The sequence below is a fragment of the Chlorocebus sabaeus genome, chromosome 8 (assembly GCF_047675955.1).
Source record: "Chlorocebus sabaeus isolate Y175 chromosome 8, mChlSab1.0.hap1, whole genome shotgun sequence".
In the NCBI taxonomy this organism is placed as follows: Eukaryota; Metazoa; Chordata; class Mammalia; order Primates; family Cercopithecidae; genus Chlorocebus; species Chlorocebus sabaeus.
Genome location: NC_132911.1, coordinates 58,876,899 through 58,895,737, shown reverse-complemented (window position 1 = coordinate 58,895,737; position 18,839 = coordinate 58,876,899). Strand labels below are relative to the sequence as shown.

General features: G+C 35.4%; 1 protein-coding gene across 1 annotated transcript in view; it reads right to left on the bottom strand.

Annotated features, from left to right (window-relative positions):
• The window catches only part of RP1 (RP1 axonemal microtubule associated), a 325,891-nt gene that overhangs the window by 207,592 nt on the left and 99,460 nt on the right, over nucleotides 1-18,839 (bottom strand). Inside the window, exons 8-12 of the mRNA XM_038000500.2 lie at nucleotides 14,225-14,303; nucleotides 9,639-9,714; nucleotides 8,693-8,769; nucleotides 8,556-8,587; nucleotides 8,251-8,380 (exon numbers count right to left, since the gene is read on the bottom strand). Of these exons, the coding sequence (XP_037856428.2) occupies nucleotides 8,251-8,380; nucleotides 8,556-8,587; nucleotides 8,693-8,769; nucleotides 9,639-9,714; nucleotides 14,225-14,303 (394 nt within the window). The remainder of the gene's footprint in view (nucleotides 1-8,250; nucleotides 8,381-8,555; nucleotides 8,588-8,692; nucleotides 8,770-9,638; nucleotides 9,715-14,224; nucleotides 14,304-18,839) is intronic.

Genomic DNA, 18,839 nt, shown 5'->3' with positions numbered 1-18,839 from the left:
CACATCCATAGCCATCCAATCTTTGACGAATCTGACAAAAACAAGCAATGAGGAAAGGATTCCCTATTTAATAAATGGTGTTGGGAAAACTGGCTAGCTATATGCAGAAAAGTGAAACTGGAACCCTTCCTTACACCTTACACAAAAATTAACTCAAGATGGTTTAAAGACTTAAACATAAGACCTAAAACTATAAAAACCCTAGAAGAAAACCTAGGCAATACCATTCAGGACATAAGGATAGACAAAGACTTCATGACTAAAACACCAAAAGCAATGGCAACAAACGAAAACACTGACAAATGGGATCAAATTAAGCTAAAGAGCTTCTGCACAGCAAAAGAAACTATCATTAAACAGGCAACCTATAGAATGGGAGAAAATTTTTGCAATCTATCCATCTGACAAAGGTCTAATATCCAGAATCTACAAAGAATTTGAACAAATTTATAAGAAACAAACAAATAACCCCATCAAAAAATGGGCAAAGGATATGAACAGACACTTCTCAAAAGAAGACATTTATGCGGCCAACAAACATATGAAAAAAAGCTCATCATCACTGGTCATCAGAGAAATGCAAATCAAAAGTACAATTGAGATACCACCTCCAGCTAGTTAGAATGGCAATCATTAAAAAGTCAGGAAACAACAGATGCTGGAGAGGATGTGGAGAAATAGGAACGCTTTTACACTGTTGGTGGGAGTGTAAATTAGTTCAACCATTGTGGAAGACAGTGTGGTGATTCCTCAAGGATCTAGAACCAGAAATATCATTTGACCTAGGAATCCCATTACTGGGTATATACCCAAAGGATTATAAGTCATTCTACTATAAAGACACATGCACACATATGTTTATTGCAGCACTGTTCACAATAGCAAAGACTTGGAACCAACACAAATACCCATCAGTGATAGACTTGATAAAGCAAATGTGGTGTATATACACCATGGAATACTATGCAGCCACAAAAAAGGATGAGTTCATGTCATTTGCAGGGACATGGATGAAACTGGAAAACATCATTCTCAGCAAAGTAACACAAGAAGAGAAAACCAAACAATGCATGTTTTCACTCATAAGTGGGAGTTGAACAATGAGAACACATGGACACAGTGAGGGGAACATCACAAACTGGGGCCTGTCAGGGGGTGGAGGGCTTGGGGAAGTATAGCATTAGTAGAAATACCTAATGTAGATGATGGGTTGATGGGTGCAGCAAACCACTATAGCATGTGTATACCTATGTAACAAACCTGCACGTTATGCACGTGTATCCCAGAAATTAAAGTATAGAAAAAATGTTTTTTTAAAAAAATAGGATTATGCAGAGGCATGTCCAGTCAGTGACTACTAGGGCAGAAAAAGTAGCTTAACTAATAACCTTCATTAACCTACACAAAATGCTCCGTTGCAGCCTTCCTGTTCTTCTTCAAACCACTGCTTTTTAGACTTTTACTTTCCTGATTCTTCCTAGGAATTGAGTAATACAAAAGATTATTTTTAATAATTAAAAAAGAAAAATGCAATTATCTTTTCCATATGCAATAGTCTGACATGGCATGAATAAACACTCCAAAAACAAAAAGCAAAAAATCCACACTCAAAACCTGGTAAAATTATTTACATAAATCAATATGGAGATAATCTAGGACAGAGGAAAACTTCCAGTTGTGTAATGTATTTTAAATATTTAAAAATCTTTTAGTAGCATAAATCAATTATATCCAAATCCAGATTATAAATTTTTCTCTTGAAAGGTTATTATAAAATGAAAAAACTATATGAATCTGTATTTTATAGTAAATATTTTGACATTTCAAGGGATGTAAAGTTTGTGAAACTAGCCCTGACATAGAAGTAGCCATCAAGGGTTCATTGTTAAAAACTGAATAGCTTTAGTTGTCTGGTCCCTCCTTTTAGTGATAATATCCCACAATAGAGACAACACTTGTTTGTGACTGCCATTGTCAATGTTGGCTACAGTATTGTTTCTAGTACCTAAAGAGTTTATTATCATATAATGAAGTTCCCTGTGGCATTTCAAAGAACTTACCGTGTTATGTGTCTACTTTTAGGCCTAGTATTGCCAAGAAGTGGTTCAGCAGAACTCAGAAATGAGCACTCTAACTCTCTAAGTATGGAAAAAACTAAATTCACAAGCAGCTGAATAACTAAATAGAAATATTGGCTCATGGTGGCAAAAAAAAAACAAAAAACAAAAAAAAAACAAAAAAAAAAACCAACATTGGAGTGAAAATTATAAGTCAAAATATCTCAGGGAGATAGTCTTAAAATATTTTCTTGAAAAGATGTCTACAGGTCAGCATTGTTCATCAAAACACTTTCCAGGCATGTGAAAACTGATTCATTAGTGTGAATTTATGGGACACTGAGCATAACATCAGGAAATAATCCTGCAAGTAATTATCACACATAAAAGACCTCCTGTTGCAAAAATGTCAGTTACACTGAGGAAAATTACTCATATTATTCTCCACCTGCCTTTTTTGGAACTTCTCATTCTGCTTTGTATATGGCAGGACTAGCATGTTAAGATGCTAGAAACACTGAAGGGTAAAAAGTTTTTCTATTTGCATCATCTATCAGTTAGTTTGATCCACACAGAGGCTCACATGCTAGCGGTTGGTGATGGTTGCTTGTTGGAGATTCAGCTGGGGCTTTCAGGGCCAGTTCTTTCCTGAAGGACCTCTCTGCATGGCTGCCTGGTTTCCTTTCCACCTGAGGGCTGGGTTCCAAGAAGGATTAATTCGAAAAGTGAGGATAGAAGATGCAGACCTTAGGAAGTTCAAGTGCTGAATCAGCTTCATTCAATTAGTCATAACACCGAGAACAGGGGTGTCCAATCTTTTGGCTTTCCCAGGCCACATTGGAAGAATTATCTTGGGCCACACATAAAACACACTAAGGATAGAAAAGAAAAAAAAACTCATAATGTTTTAAGAAAGTTTATGAATTTGTGCTGCAATCAAATTCATTCTCTGGCTCTTTCTCTAGAAGGAAGGATGGACAGCCCTATATTAGATCAGAGTTTCCACTCCTCAGCAAATGCAAAAGAACTGAAATCGTAACAGTCTCTCAGATCACAGTGCAATCAAATTAGAACTCAAAATATAGAAATTCACTCAAAACCACACAACTACATGGAAATGGAACGACCTGCTCCTGAATGAATCCTGGGTAAATAATGAAATTAAGGCAGAAATCAAGAAGTTCTTTGAAACTAGTGAGAACAAAGAGACAGCATACCAGAACTCTGGAACACAGCTAAAGCAGTATTAAGAGGGAAATTTATAGCACTAAATGCCCTCATCAAAAAGTTAGATCTCAAATCAACAACCTAACATCACAACTAAAGGAACTAGACAACCAAGAGCAAATAAACTCCAAAGCTAGCAGAAGATAAGAAATAACTAATATCAGAGCTGAACTGAAGGAGACAGAGACATAAAAAACCCTTCAAAAAATCAACAAATACAGGAGCTGGATTTTTGAAAAAAAATAATAATAATAAAATAGACCGCTGCACCTATCAACCCATCACCTAGGTATTAAACCCAGCATGCATCAGCTCTTTTCCCTAATGCTCTCCCACCTCTGCCCTCCCACAACAAGCCACAGTAAGTGTTGTTCCCCTCCCTGTGTCCATGTGTTCTCATGTTCAGCTCCCACTTATAAGTGAGAACATGGAGTGTTTGGTTTTCTGTTCCTGTGTTAGTTTGCTGAGAATATTGGCTTCCAGTTTCATCCATATCCCTGTAAAGGGCATGATCTCATTCCTTTTTAGGACTCCACAGCATTCCACTGTGTATATATACCTGCACATCCTGCATATGTACCTCAAAACTTAAAAAGTGAAATAAACCACTAGTTAGACTAATAAAGAAGAAAAAAGAATCAAATGGACACAATCAGAAATGATAAAGGAAATATCACCACTGACCCCACAGAAATACGAACAGCCATCAGAGAATACTATATACACCTCTATGTACATAAAGTAGAAAATCTAGAAGAAATTTGTAAATTCCTGGATGCACACACCCTCCCATGACTGAACCAAGAAGAAACTGAATCCCAAAATAGATCAATAATGAGTTCTGAAATTGAGGCAGTAATAAATAGCCTACCAACCAAAAAAAGCCTACGACCAGAAAGATTTACAGCTGAATTCTACCAGAGGTACAAAGAGGACCTGGTACCATTCCTACTGAAACTATTCCAAACAACTGAAAAGCAGAGACTCCTCCCTAACTCATTTTATGAGGCCAGCATCATCCTGATACCAGAACCTGGTAGAGATACAACAAAAAAAGAAAACTTCAGGCCAATATCCCCAATGAACATAGATACAAAAATCCTCAATAAAATACTGGCAAACAGATACAACAGCACATCAAAAAGTTTATCCATTACCATCAAGTTGGCTTCATCCCTGGGATGCAAGGTTGATTCAACATACGCAAATCAATAAATGTAATTCATCACATAAACAGAGTTAAGACAAAAACCATAGGATTATCTCAATAGACACGGAAAAGACCTTTGGTAAAATTCAACATCCCTTCATGTCAAAAAAATAAAAAAACCTCTCAATCAACTAGGTATTGAAGGAGCATACCTCAAAATAATAAGAGCCATATATGACAAACCCACAGCCACTATCGTACTGAATGAGCAAAAGCTGGAAGCATTCCCTCTGAAAGCAGGCATAAGATAAGGATGCCCTCTCTCACTACTCCTATTTAACATAGTGTTGGAAGTCCTGGCCAGGGCTAACAGTAAGAGGAAGAAATAAAGTGTATTCAAATAGGAAGAGAGGAAGTCAAATTATCCTTGTTTGCAGATGGCATAACCCTATATCTAGAAAATCCCATTGTCTCAGCCCAAAAGTTTCTTAAACTAGTAAGCAACTTTAAAGTCTCAGGATACAAAATCAATGTGCAAAAATCATAAGCATTCATATATACCAACAACAAGCATGCGGAGAGCCAAATCATGAATGAACTCCCATTCACTATTGCTACAAAGAGAATAAACTACCTAGGAATCCAACTTACAAGGGATGTGAAGGACCTCTTCAAGGAGAACTGCAAACCACTGCTCAAGGAATCAGAGAGAACACAAACAAATAAACAGTCCATGCTTATGGAGAGGAAGAATCAATATCATGAAAATGGCCATACTGCCCAAAGTAATTTATAGAGCCAATGTCATTACCATTAAATCACCACTGACATTCTTCACAGAATTAGAACAAAAGCTATATTAAAATTCATATGGAACCAAAAACAAGCCCATATAGCAAAGACAATTCTAAACAAAAAGAACAAAGCTGAAGGCATCATGCTACCTGACTTCAAACTATACTAAAAGGCTACAGTAACCAAAACAGCAGGACTGGTACAGATATATATAGACCAATGAAACAGAACAGAGGCCTCAGAAATAATGCCACATATCTATAGCCAACTGATCTTTGACAAACCTCACAAAAACAAGCGATGGAAAAAGGACTGCCTATTTAATAAATGGTGTTGGGAAAACTGACTAGCCATATGCAGAAAATGGAAACCAGATCCCTCCTTATACCTTATACAAAAATTAACTCAAGATGGATTAAAGACTCAAATGTAAAACCCAAAACAACAAAAATCCTAGAAGAAAATCTAGGCAATAACATTCAGAACTTAGGCAGGGGCAAAGATTTCATGATGAAAACACCAAAAGCAATTGCAACAAAAGAAAAAATTGACAAATTGGATCTAATTAAACTAAAGAGCTTCTGTACAGTAAAAGAAACTATCATCAGAGTGAACAGACAGCCTAGAGAATGGGAGAAAAATTCTGCAATCTATCCATCTGACAAAGGTCTAATGTCTAGAATTTATAAGGAACTTCAAAAATTTTACAAGAAAAAAACCCGTTAGAGAAATGTAAATTAGAGAAATATAAATCAAAACCACAATGAGATACCATCAGACGCCAGTCAGAATGGAGATTATTAAAAAGTCAATGTCTTTGCTACTGTGAATAGTGCTGCAATAAACATACGTGTGCGTGTGTCTTTATAATCGAATGATTTATATTCCTGTGGGTATATACGTGGTAATGGGATTGCTGGGTAAAATGGTATTTCTGGTTCTAGATCCTTGAGGAATTGCCATACTGATTTCCACAATGGTTAAACTAATTTACGTTCCCACTAATAACCTAGGTGATGGGTTGATAGGTGCAGCAAACCACCAAGGCACATGTATACCTATGTAACAAACCTGCACATTCTGCACAAGTATCCCAGAACTCAGAGTAAAAAAAAAAAAAATTAAATTTTTAAAAAGGGGAATAAAAGTCAAGAAACAACAGATGCTGGTGAGACTGCAGAGAAAAAGGAATGCTTTTACACTGCTGGTGGGAATGTAAGTTAGTTCAACCATGTGGAAGGCAGTGTGGTAATTCCTCAAATATCTAGAAGCAGAAACACCATTTGGCCCAGCAATTCCATTACTGGGTATATACCCAAAGTAATATAAATCATGCTATTATAAAGATACATGCCTGTGTACGTTCACTACAGCACTATTCACAATAACAAAGACATGAAATCAACCCAAATGCCCATCAATGACAGACTGGATAAAGAAAATGTGGTACATAACTACCATGGAATACTATGCAGCATAAAAAGAAATGAGATCATGTCTTTTGCAGGGACAAGGATGGAGCTAGAAGCCATTATCCTCAGCAAACTAATCCAGGAACAAAAAACCAAACACTGCATGTTCTCACTTATAAGTGGGAGCTGAATGATGAGAACAAATGGACACATCAGGGGGTGGGGGTCCAGGGGAGGGACAGCATCAGGAAGAATAGATAATGGATGCTGGGCTTAATAACTAGGTGAAGGGTTGATCTGTATAGCAAACCACCATGGCACAAGTTTACCTGTGTAACAAACCTGCACATGTACCCTGGAACTTAAAAGTTGATTATATATATATATGCACAAAAAATAAAAATAGAAAATAGAAGATCATAGTTTCCTAATTTGCAAATTTCTGTCTTTTAATGTACCTGACTGCATGTGCTGGTACCATTGCGACCTCACATTGTGATACTGCAGGACTGGAGTTCAGGGAACCCAACACAAGAAACTGCTCTGGCTGGTGCACTTGATGTGAGAAATAAATGGTCTTGGTCTCTGACCCAGTGGTTTCCTACAAGTGAGGTACAATTTAGATCCTTCACAGTTTCTGATTTAACAATGGGAGATATTTTTGTGGCCATATCTGCAAATACGAGATACTAATAAAGAAAAAGAATAACAACAGTGGCAGCAGAGAACCCAGGAAATAGGATGAAGGGCCACTTTGACTGTTGTAAGGGGATAAGTAATCTCAAGTGGGAACCAATTTTTGCCGAGGTAAGGAAAATGTCTAAAGAATAATTTTGGAAACAGAAGCTCCTAGGAAGTATTTTTAGACAGATGCTTATTTTCATACAGGAGAAAACTGGTTGTTCCCTAGGATCTCAAATACGAGGCAGAAGGGGTTACATTTTGAGACATGCTGTAGGTTAGTAGCTCCAGCACATCCTCGAGACTGAACGGCACAGTTTCCAGCATAGTAAAGTACAGTTAAATTCATAGGTGTAGCAGGCAAATATGGTTTAAATAATAAAGGTCCAAATTCAAAAAGAGTTGGAGGTTTGGGTTTATAGTCAAACATCTACCATCATCAGTTTACTATTTTGTTAATTCTCATGGTTATAGCTTCATGACATGCAGATATTAAACATCAAATCTAGTTTTTCCTTGCCTTGTTTTCCTTTGTACATTTATTAGGACACTAGCTACAAATAACAATTATTAGAATTGTTGTATTTGTCTTCTTCATTAGATTATGAATGTCTGAAATTTAGAATAATATTTTAGTTATTTCCTCTGGCCCTCAAATTATTTAACATGGTGTTTTGATAACTGCCTACATTTTATTCTTCAATTAATTAATGCCAAATATACATATTTTTCACAGTGTCCAGATTTAAAGCCTGTCATCTATTTATCATTTTTATTAATGCAGAAAGTAAATTATTTAAATGGCCTAACACTTGTGTAAAGCTATCTGTAAAAAGAACAATACTATAAATTAAACAGTGTCTAGAAATCTACATTCCTTTAACTCCCAGAACTGTCCAGCACCACAAGCTTTGTACGATGGTTTTACCATATTTGTCTGTCTTCTCTCCAATGGCATCAACTGTGCCATCTGGATGCAGACGGACAAACCCTCCAGTCAGCTTGTTATAGAACTGAAGAGTATTTCCTTTTGTAAACTTCCAGCTTTCTGCAGTCCACTAAAAGAAAAACAAAATAAAACAAACAAAAACACCAGTATGAGAAGAAACAAAGAGAAGAAATTGCTAAGAAACAGTACTTACTAGACACTATAGGCTGTTTTGTTTTAACACATCAAATAGTCATTTGAACGTTGTTTATATGAAATAATCTTAAAGCCCAAAAAAAACTTACTGTTTCTTTTCTCTTAAGTTCCAGCTTCTGCCCTGAGAAGATAAAGGAAAGAGAGGGTCATTAATTTCAGAGTGTCATGCTTTCTCCAGTCATCATAAAACATAGTTTTCCAGGAAATGTGTATACATGATACCTACTTGCAAAGAAGATACTGTTATCCCTGGCATACAGTTGTCTGACAATATTACAATCATCTTCCCCCTGATCTAGCCATCTGTGAAAAGAAAAGTGCATCGATTATTTTCAGACTTTGTATTTACATTAACCATTGGCAATTATCTTCCCAAGTCAGAAATACAAGATAGCAGGAATTGGAAAAGACGTGACCATCTGGCTCTCAAAGGCAGAGCAGTACAGAATGGGAAAGAAAATCCTAAAATGACTACAAGACTGCAAGGGAGGTAGAAGAAGCAGTTACTATCTGGAAAGGCTAAAATATGTTTTTGCCTAATACACAGGTGAGTAACTCAATCGGTCTGCTAACTGTCAAAATCATAGATGTTATAGTCACTGGATCAATTTATCCTGTCCTTTGATCACTAACTATAGTTTAAACTCTAATCAGTTATTTCATATGTGGTTATTATGGGTTCTATAGGAAAAGAGGCAGGACAATGTCAAAAAAAAAAAAAGCAAATCTATCACCAAAGCAAACTTATCACCACTGCTGGGAAAATAACTCAAAAATCAAGGTCCATTGACAGTGAGTAAGCTACTATCATCTTTGTATAAAAAGCTACGTGAAACACTGTGTACATTTATTATTTTTGAACCGAATTTGGGACCTAGTCCAAAGGGAATATGTTTTCTTGTCAGAGACTTTCATTTTTCTTTCTGATATGAACAGAGAAGTCATATTTTTAAATCTATCTTAATTTACCATTAAATATTAAATTTATATCATTAGGAATGATGATAAACATAATAAATGTCTTTCTCAGTAGCATAAAGAGCCTCTAAGGTTAATGTTCACAGAAGTTAACCAACAAAACCTCAGTGACTAGGGACAACTAAATAAGCTACCCAGTTCTCAATGCATAAACTTGGAATGGATTTTTTCAATGTAAAAGTACACCTACAAACCTGTGACAGAAGAACGCATATTCGTAATTTGTTGTGGGATCCTTGATAACAACATCATCAAGAAACCAGCCATTTCCTAAACACAAATTAAAGAACAAAAATGTAACATGAATAAATATGGTCCAATATTATTTCAAGTTTTGAGAAACAAGTTCTAACTTCCAAATATACATAAACGCCTTGCACAATATAAAGCTTTAGTACTTCAAATAAAGCAAAGTATAACAGAAGTAAACTGTAAGGAATGTATTTCTTGTACACATAACAAAAGCAAAGCATTATTTTAAGGCTTCATACCTTATGATATCTATTTCAGTGTGCTTTTCCAAACAATCGAAAATAGAACAATTCTGTAGCTGCTTTTAATTTCATAAACTGCATTCATAATCCCAAACCTAACATGTTCCAAATAATATATACTTGATGAGTTACCAACACTTTCTATTTCCAGGAAGTTTTTAAAGTTCAAATTTAAACAAAGTCTGCATAAAATATATATGTTTTGATAGACTAAAAATGAGTAACCATTCAGAAATTCTGTCCAAGCACATAGACTCAGCTGGTATACATAAAGGTAGACATTTCTTTTTAAATGTTTAATTTCATATTAATTTGCAAACTAGAGTTAGTTAAAATCATTTTTACTTACACATAAAATATTTTAATTAGTCATAGTGGTTTTGTCTATGCAAAGATCCAGCTCAAAATATATTCTACTCTAATTAAAATTATTGAGTTGGTGAGTGTATACTCATCAGCTATAGGATAAAATTTATTTTTTTTCTTTTATTTTTTATTTGTATATATTTAGAGACAGAGGCTCACTCTGTCACCCAGGCTGCGGTGCAGTAGTGCAATCACAGTTCCCTGTAGCCTTGAACTCTTGAACTCAAGCAACCTTCCAGCCTCAGCCTCTCAAGTAGCTGGGATTCCAGGTGTGTGCCACCATGCCCAGCTAATTTTTAAATATTTTTGTAGAGATGGGGTCTCGTATGTTGCCCAGGCTGGTCTTGAACTCCTGGCCTCAAGCGATCCTCACACCTCAGCCTCACAACATGCTGGAATTACAGGCATAAGCCACTGTTCTCAGCCAAATAAAACTTTTTAACACAGCATACAAGACCCTTCAGCTTACTCTTCAGCTTCATCCCTCATCACATACTCTCATTATTGAGTAGTGTTAAACTCCTCACAGTTCCCTAGACCAGTGGTTCCCAAACTTAGCATGCATCTGAATCACCAGGAGGGATTACAAAAACACAGACTACTGAGTGCTACAGTTTCTAATTCAGTAGGCCCAGAACAGGCAGCCTACAGTGATCAAATGTCCCAGTTTGCCCAGGACAGAGGGGTTTCCCAGGATGCAGGATTTTCAGTGCTAAAACCAGGACAGCCATAGGTAAACCAGAATAGCCACAGGCAAACCAGGATGGCTGGTCATCCTAGATAAGATCCCAAGCATTGAATCTTCAACAATTTTCGCAAGCAATGCTGATGGCCCAGGAACCACACTTTGAAAACCACTGCCATAGATGATTCATATGCATAATTCTATACCCTTACATATGCTGTTTCCTTTACCTGGAACAAAATCTCCAAAATGTTATTTAATTTCATTTTTAAATGCTATCTCCCAAAAAAGAATAACTTGTTTCCTTTAAGGAAAAATAAAATGTTACCAGAATTCTAAACTGAGTTTTAAGATCTTCTGGGGAGGCTGTAAAGAAAACTCTTAGAGGTAATGATACATTAATTTTAACAATACTTTGTAAGTTAATAAGTTAGTTTTTAAATTGTTAATGTAAAAATATATTGTCTACATTTTTGTCATGTTTTTCCCATAAGAAAGAACCAGAACTGGATTTAGAAAACTAGAAAAGATGGGTTCCTGAAGAAAGCTAGGCTGTTCCTGCACGGATTAGGGAGAGGTAAGAATCTAGAAGTCTTATTAACCAGCATTGTTTACATATGTATGTTGGTGAGTAGGTATTTGGAGCTGGAATCATTTGTCTTACTATCTTCTCCGATTATCTGCCTACAATTCTACTCCGACTGTTCTCCAGACTGCCCTTTCTTTGTGGCCAAAGGCAACTGAGGAAGCCTGCAGATTTTTATTCAAGTGAGGGTCATGTAACAAATTCTAGATGGCACATGTTCTTCAAGTGGTTTCTTCACAACGGAAAAACCCCTTCTACCCCCTCCTATTACTGGCAGTTGGTGTATAGGTATCAAAGCAACAGCCAACCTACTGCAATGAAAACTTGCAGCTTTCATACTCACGGGTGAATCCATAACTTGCCTGTCCCTTCCTTCATAAGTCCTGAATATGTAGCCTTGTGCCTACATTTAGGATGGTGCTGGGATAGGTCTAAATACACGTGTCCCCCTAAAATTCATCTATTGGAACCTAAGATCCAATGTGATAACATTAAGAGGTGGAGCCCTTAGGATGTGATTAAGTCATGAGGGCCCTCATGAGTGGGATTAGTGCCCTCATAAAAGGACTTCAGGGAACTAGCTAAGCCTTTTTGCCCTTCCACCATGGGAGGACAAAGCAAGAAGCCCCTCCCAAGACAACAAATGTCAGCACTTTGATCTTAGATTTCTCAGCCTCCAGAAGTATAAGAATAAATTTGTGTTCTTTATAAATTGCCCAGTCTAAGGTATTTTGTTACAGCAGCCTCAAACTAAGTAAGACAGATGGTGAGATCTTGCTTCTATTATTTTATTCTAGTCTTTTGAGACCTCAGCAGAAAATGAGACAGAAAAAAACACCATCATAACATAGTGTTAGACTGTACTTATAGTTCTGATTTTCGCTTTGGCCCAAAGTCATGAAGAGGACTGAAACACCTTAAATGACTAATTTTTTTTTCACTTTCACCCTTTTAATTAAATTTTTGTTTTACTAAATTGTAGCAGAGAATGTGGCTTGTTTGGAGAAATTTAATGAGATTTTCTTTTTGGCCTAATATCTGAGTCAAATTATAAAAATGTTTCATGAAGTTTTGAAATTAAAGTGCTTCCCTATCTACAAAGTACAAACATCTGAGGAGAGTAACTTAAGTATCCAACTAACCTACCAAAATCTGAGACATATGATAAAATTCTATCCTATCTTCTTTTCATTTCTTCTTGACTATCCAAGAGTATTTTACTTTATTTATTTGCCGTATTATCAATGGAATAAAGGCTCATGACTCTTATAATCTCGTCGTGAATTATAAACTTTATCAAAAATTACCCTTCTTGTAACTTTTCATGCTTGTTGTCTTGAATTTTACTTTATCTTACAATAAGGTTATAACTAAGATTGTTTCTTTTATTTACATATTTCTGATACATCATTGCCTAAACTTTTATTTTTAATATTACTAGGTCATTTATTTCAAGTGTCTCTTTCATAGAGCATAGAGTTGGACACGGAGATTTTTTAGGTTGAAAATTTTTGCCTTTATTTCTGTTTAGAAAAATTAACAGAAACTCAGAAATAAGGCTAAAAGATGGCACATGTCCTTTCAATATTGTAGTAGAACACCAACAAGCTTGTCTGAGAATCATTTGACTCACTGTGGGAGTGTAACATTATTTGACTTAATAGCTACTATGGATTCAGGCCTAGACTCTGTAAAAGTAGCCATCAACTGACAAAAAATAATATGCAAATAACTTACATCTGTTCAAAATATAGATATATTTTGTCTGAGAGAGAAGATAACCTCGAAAGTATATTTGTATTGTCTACAGAACCTTGGTCATATTTTTTATTAATCTTATTCATAATTATTTTTTTCATGGATTATATGTACGTATTTTTTCGTTTCTTGCAACCTCCTTTCAACCAGCTTTGTCAGCCTCCTAATTCCTTCATTAATTATCTAAACACATTGTCTATTCTGTATTTGTATAACAACCTTGTTCTTACTTTGAAAATTATAATTTGACACATTTTAGTAAGAAAGTTTATCACCTTGTTTGATGCCTTTGGGTTTTTTTTTCCTTTTTCTTTTTTTGTTTTGGTATGTGCCCTTTAGTAGTCTGTCTTTTGTTAAATGGATTTTGTTGATCTTATAATTGTTTTACACAGTAGCAGAAAATAAATTTATTGGGAAGATGTGAGTCATCTCACAGAGTTGATGAGAAGACTGAGGAAAAGCATGAATAAAGTGGCAGCTGAAAACAGCTGAGACCTCACTGCCATGACAGTCTCCTTAACATGCCACTGTTGGACAATCAGTAGCCTTCAAGGAATATCACCACCAGGAGATATGACTGCTGCCTCCATCACTAGCATGCTGGAATGCCACCACGTGTCACAACATATAAATCCCCAGTCTCTTCTATTTTTTTTAATTATTCTTTCTAGCATTTAGGCCCATCCTAGATTATCCCCTATGTCATTTTGAAGAAAAATACATCTAGTTAAATTTTAAACGGTATTTGGAGACAATATTTTGATTTCACATAGTCAATACATAGAGATCCATTTTCTACCAATTTTCCACAGTATTTTCTAGATTTGAACAGAGTTTCACAAAAATAGAGTGAAATCAAACCTTCGTGAACTCTCTGTGGAAGAGCCTTACCTGGGCCAAGTCCATCATGGCCTATCACAATCTTACACAAATCTCCAAGGTGCACAGCCTCCAGGAAAAAGGTGTCAGTCTATAATGAATCAAAAAGTATAATTAGATCTAGACTATCACTCTGATTTATACCAAGAGTATAAATTAAGATGCAGTGTTTTTTGTTTGTTTGGGTTTTTTGTTGTTGTTGTTGTTGTTGTTTTGAGACAGGATTTCCCTCTGTCACCCAGGCTGGAGTGCAATGACACAATCTTGGCTCACTGCAACCTCTGCCTCCCAGGTGCCAGTGATCCTCCTACTTCAGCTTCCTGAGTAGCTAGTACTACAGGCATGTGCCACCATGCCAGGAGAATTTTTGTATTTTTTGTAGAGATGAGGTTTGGCTATGTTGCCCAGGCTGGTCTCGAACTCCTGGGCTCAAGCAGTCTGCCCGCCTCGACCTTCCAAAGTGCTGGGATTACAGGCATGAGCCACTGCACCTAGCCAGTAAAAATTGATTGTAAAAATTAATTTACAATTAAAAGGAGCCATAGTTGTGCTCCAATGGTTTACATATTCAGAATATAGATAAAAAGTGAAAATCACAGAATACTTTTGATAAAATCAAAGATAACGCTATAGGTTTCAATCCAAGAAAATACATGATGTAGCATATCCATTAAAAAATGATAAGAAAACAAAAAATAATCTTTGTATAGTGTATTATGTTTCAAAATATTTTCATATGCATTTATTTTATTCTCAAAAATTTGCTAAGTGAAAAAAAAAATCCTTTCTACAGATAAGAAAGTTGATGCACAGATCCAGGATTAGAGCTCAGCTCCTCCCTCTGACACATAATAAGACTATTTTCTTTTGAACCTCCTTGTCTCTGTGTAAATGCACTGTTAATAATATAAATAATGAGAAACAAAACCATTAGCATTCATTAACAAAAAATATACTGTTCATGCCTGGTACAAATTAATGGATAACATTGTTATCCCTTTATCCACCAAACAGAACAGTTAGAAAAGCAGGACTTTCTATGCAATAAAAGAAAATTATGAGTTATGATATTTATAATAATCAATATAGAGAACTCTAAGGAAAAGAGAAGAAACATATAATGAAAATATGTTGACATGTTCATTAAGAAGTAGTTGGGTCATCAAGGAAAGCTGAGATAAATATACTATGAAAAAATGTCTATAATTTACTCAGTAAAAGTTAAATATTATATGCATATTAATATTAGAAATAATAAAATAATGTATCTGGCTTCTACATTCAACAATAAAATTTGCTGTATATAATTATCCACATTTAACAATATACATACAGATTTAAACATCAACAAAGATGGGAGAGATGTCAAGAAGATGGCAGATAAGGAAGCCCCAGGCTCCAGTTTACACATGGAGACACTAAGTTAACAATAACATAAGAACTAGAATACTCTTCTTTGAAAACTTTAGAAACCACATGAGAGATGCAGCACCCAGGCCAATGCATAACCAAGAAAGGACTTCATCCAAAAAGGGCAAAAAAGTTCAAGCCATTTTATATGCCCATGCCCTACCCCTACCTGGCATAGTGCAGTACAACAGGAAGGAAACCACCCACACTCCAGAACCTCCCTCAGGACACAAACAAAAGAGTGGACCATATATCCAAAATTCTGTCTTGTCTGAAGGCTGCCTGAAAAACTGTTTTTTTTCTCCCCTGACTTGGGGCCATGACAGAAATGGCAGATAGTCTGGAAGGCTAAAAGACAGAGGCCAGCCCTGCAGCCTGTCTTTTCAACAGAGCTTCTTCAGTACAGCAGACAGTCGACAAGGCAAGCAAGAGATTGTGGGCTCTGGATAAGAAACAAGAGCAAGCAATTAAGAAAATTAAGATACTTAAAATCAAATACATAAGCCCAGGGAAGACACATTGTCAGAAAAGGTTTGAGAGGTCCCAAACCTCCACCAGAGCTGATCAATGCAAGTTTTCCCCTAGTAAAACCTATGACTCATAATGACTGTGAAGTATAGTTGTATTTCTAAATGTTCAAATCTCAATAAAAGATCACAAATCCTACAAAGAAAAGAGGAAAACATGGCCCAATCCAAGAAATGAATGATTCCACAAAATAACCCTAAAGAAATACAAATCTCTAAACTTCCTAATAGAAATTTAAAACAACTATCTTAAAATATTAAATGAGCTAAAAAGAATACAGAGAGACCAACTAGATGAAATCAGTAAATTCAGGCATGAATACAATGAAAAAGACAGGAACTATAAGAAAAAAACAAACAGAAATTCTAAAGCTGTTAATATAATAACTAAACTGAAAAATTCACTAATGGGGTTTAATATCAGATTAATAAGGCAGAAGAATCAGCTTTCTTGAAGGTAGGTCACTTGAAATCATCAAGACAGGAGGAACAAAATAGAAGGGTGAAGAAAAGTGAAGAGAGCATAAGAAACTGATGAGACACCATTAAACAGGCCAACATATGGATTACGGGAATTTAAAAAGGAAAAGAGAGAGATAAAGGGGCACAGAGCTTTTTTGAAAAATTAACGGCCGAAAACTTCTAAAATCAGAGGAGTGAAATGCACACGTAAATTCAAGAAGCTCAATGAGCTAAAACTAAAATAAATGAAAAGAAATTCATACTTAGACACGTTATAATCAAACTGGTGACTTTCAAAGAGACAATCTTGAAAGCAGCAAGAGAAAGGCAACTCATCACATATGACGGAGATTCTATAAAATCATGAGTAAATTTAAGTAGAAACCATTCCAGCTAAAAGACAACAGGATGATACACTCAAAATATTAAAAGAAAAAAAACTCTCAACCAAAAATTTTACATCAGGCAAAACTGTCAAAAGTGGAGAAGAAATTAAGACTTTCCCAGATAAACAAACTGAGTAAGCTCACTACTACTCGACCTACAGTACAAGAAATGCTAAGGAAGTCTTTAAAGTTGAAATAAAAGGACACTAGATAGCAACATGAAGCCATATGAAAATATGAAGCTTGAGCCCGGGATACAGAGGCTTGCAGTGAGCCGGGATCAGTACACTGCACTCCAGCCTGAGCAACAGAGTGAGACCCTATCTCAAAAAAGAAAAAACAAAAAAAAAAAAAGGAAAAAGGAAAAAGGAAGGAAGGAAGGGAGGGAGGGAGGGAAGGAAGGAAAAAAAATAAAGTTCTTCAGTAAAGGAAATAAATAGACAAACATTAGTAACTTGTATTATTGTAATTTTGGTGCATAAATCCACTTTTACTTCTTGTATAGAATTTAAAAGACAAAAGTAGGTATGCAATATATAAAGATATAATTTCTGACATCAATAACATAGTTGGAGGGTGGAGCTGTAAAGGGTGACAACTTTTGTGTGCAACTGAAGTTAAGCTGTTATCAATCTAAAATAGAATATTATAACTTTAAGATGTTTTATATAATTGCAATAGGACCCACAAAGAAAATATCTACAGAATACACACAAATGGAAAGGAGAAGGGAATCAAAGCAGGTCACTACAAAAAGATCAATGAGACACAAATGAAGGCTATAAGAGAGAAAAGCAGGAGAGGAAAGCTACAAGACATATAGAAAACAATTCACTAAATGACAACAGTAAGTCCTTCCCTATCAGTAACTTTTTAAGTGTAAATGGATTAACTCCATACAAAAAAACATAGATGGGCTTAATGGATTTAAAAAAAAAACAAACAAACAAGATCTAACTATGCTATCTACAAGAGACTGATTTTAGATCTCAGGATAGACACAGGTTGAAAGTGAAAAGATAGAAATTCTATGCAAATGGGAACCTAAAGAGGGAGACAGTGCTCATATTTATATCAGACAAAATAGAGTTTAACTCCAAAACTGTCACAAGAGACAAAGAAAGGTACTATATAATGATAATATGGTTAATTCACCAGGACTTAACGTTTAATATATATACATATATATATATAACAGTATTATATATATAACATATCTATGTGTTATATAACATATCTAGGTGTTATATATGTTAAACATGTGTTATATATGAGAACACTTGGACACAGGGTGGGGAACATCACACACGGGGGCCTGTCATGGGCATGGGGTAGGGCGGCACGGGGAGGGATAGCATTAGGAGACATACCTAATGTAAATTAGGTATATGGTAATTAAGTATATGGTAAATTAGGTAAATGGGTGCAGCAAACCAACATGGCACATGTATACCTATGTCACAAACCGGCACATGGTGCACATGTACCCTAGAACTTAAAGTATAATATATATATAACAAAGTATATGTTATATATATATCATATATATTATTCATAAATATATATGCACCTAACATCAGAGTTTAAATACATGTATGTATACACATATATGGATACATACATATACACATATATACATATATATGCATATATACATATGTATATGTGTATATGTATGCATCCATATATATATAAAGCAAATTTTTACAAAATTGAAGGGAGAAATAGACAGCAACACAATAATAGATTTCAATGCCCCACTTTCGATAATGGATAGAAAAATGAAACAAAAGATCAATAAAGCAAGAGGACATGACCAACACTATAAACCAATTGGTCCTA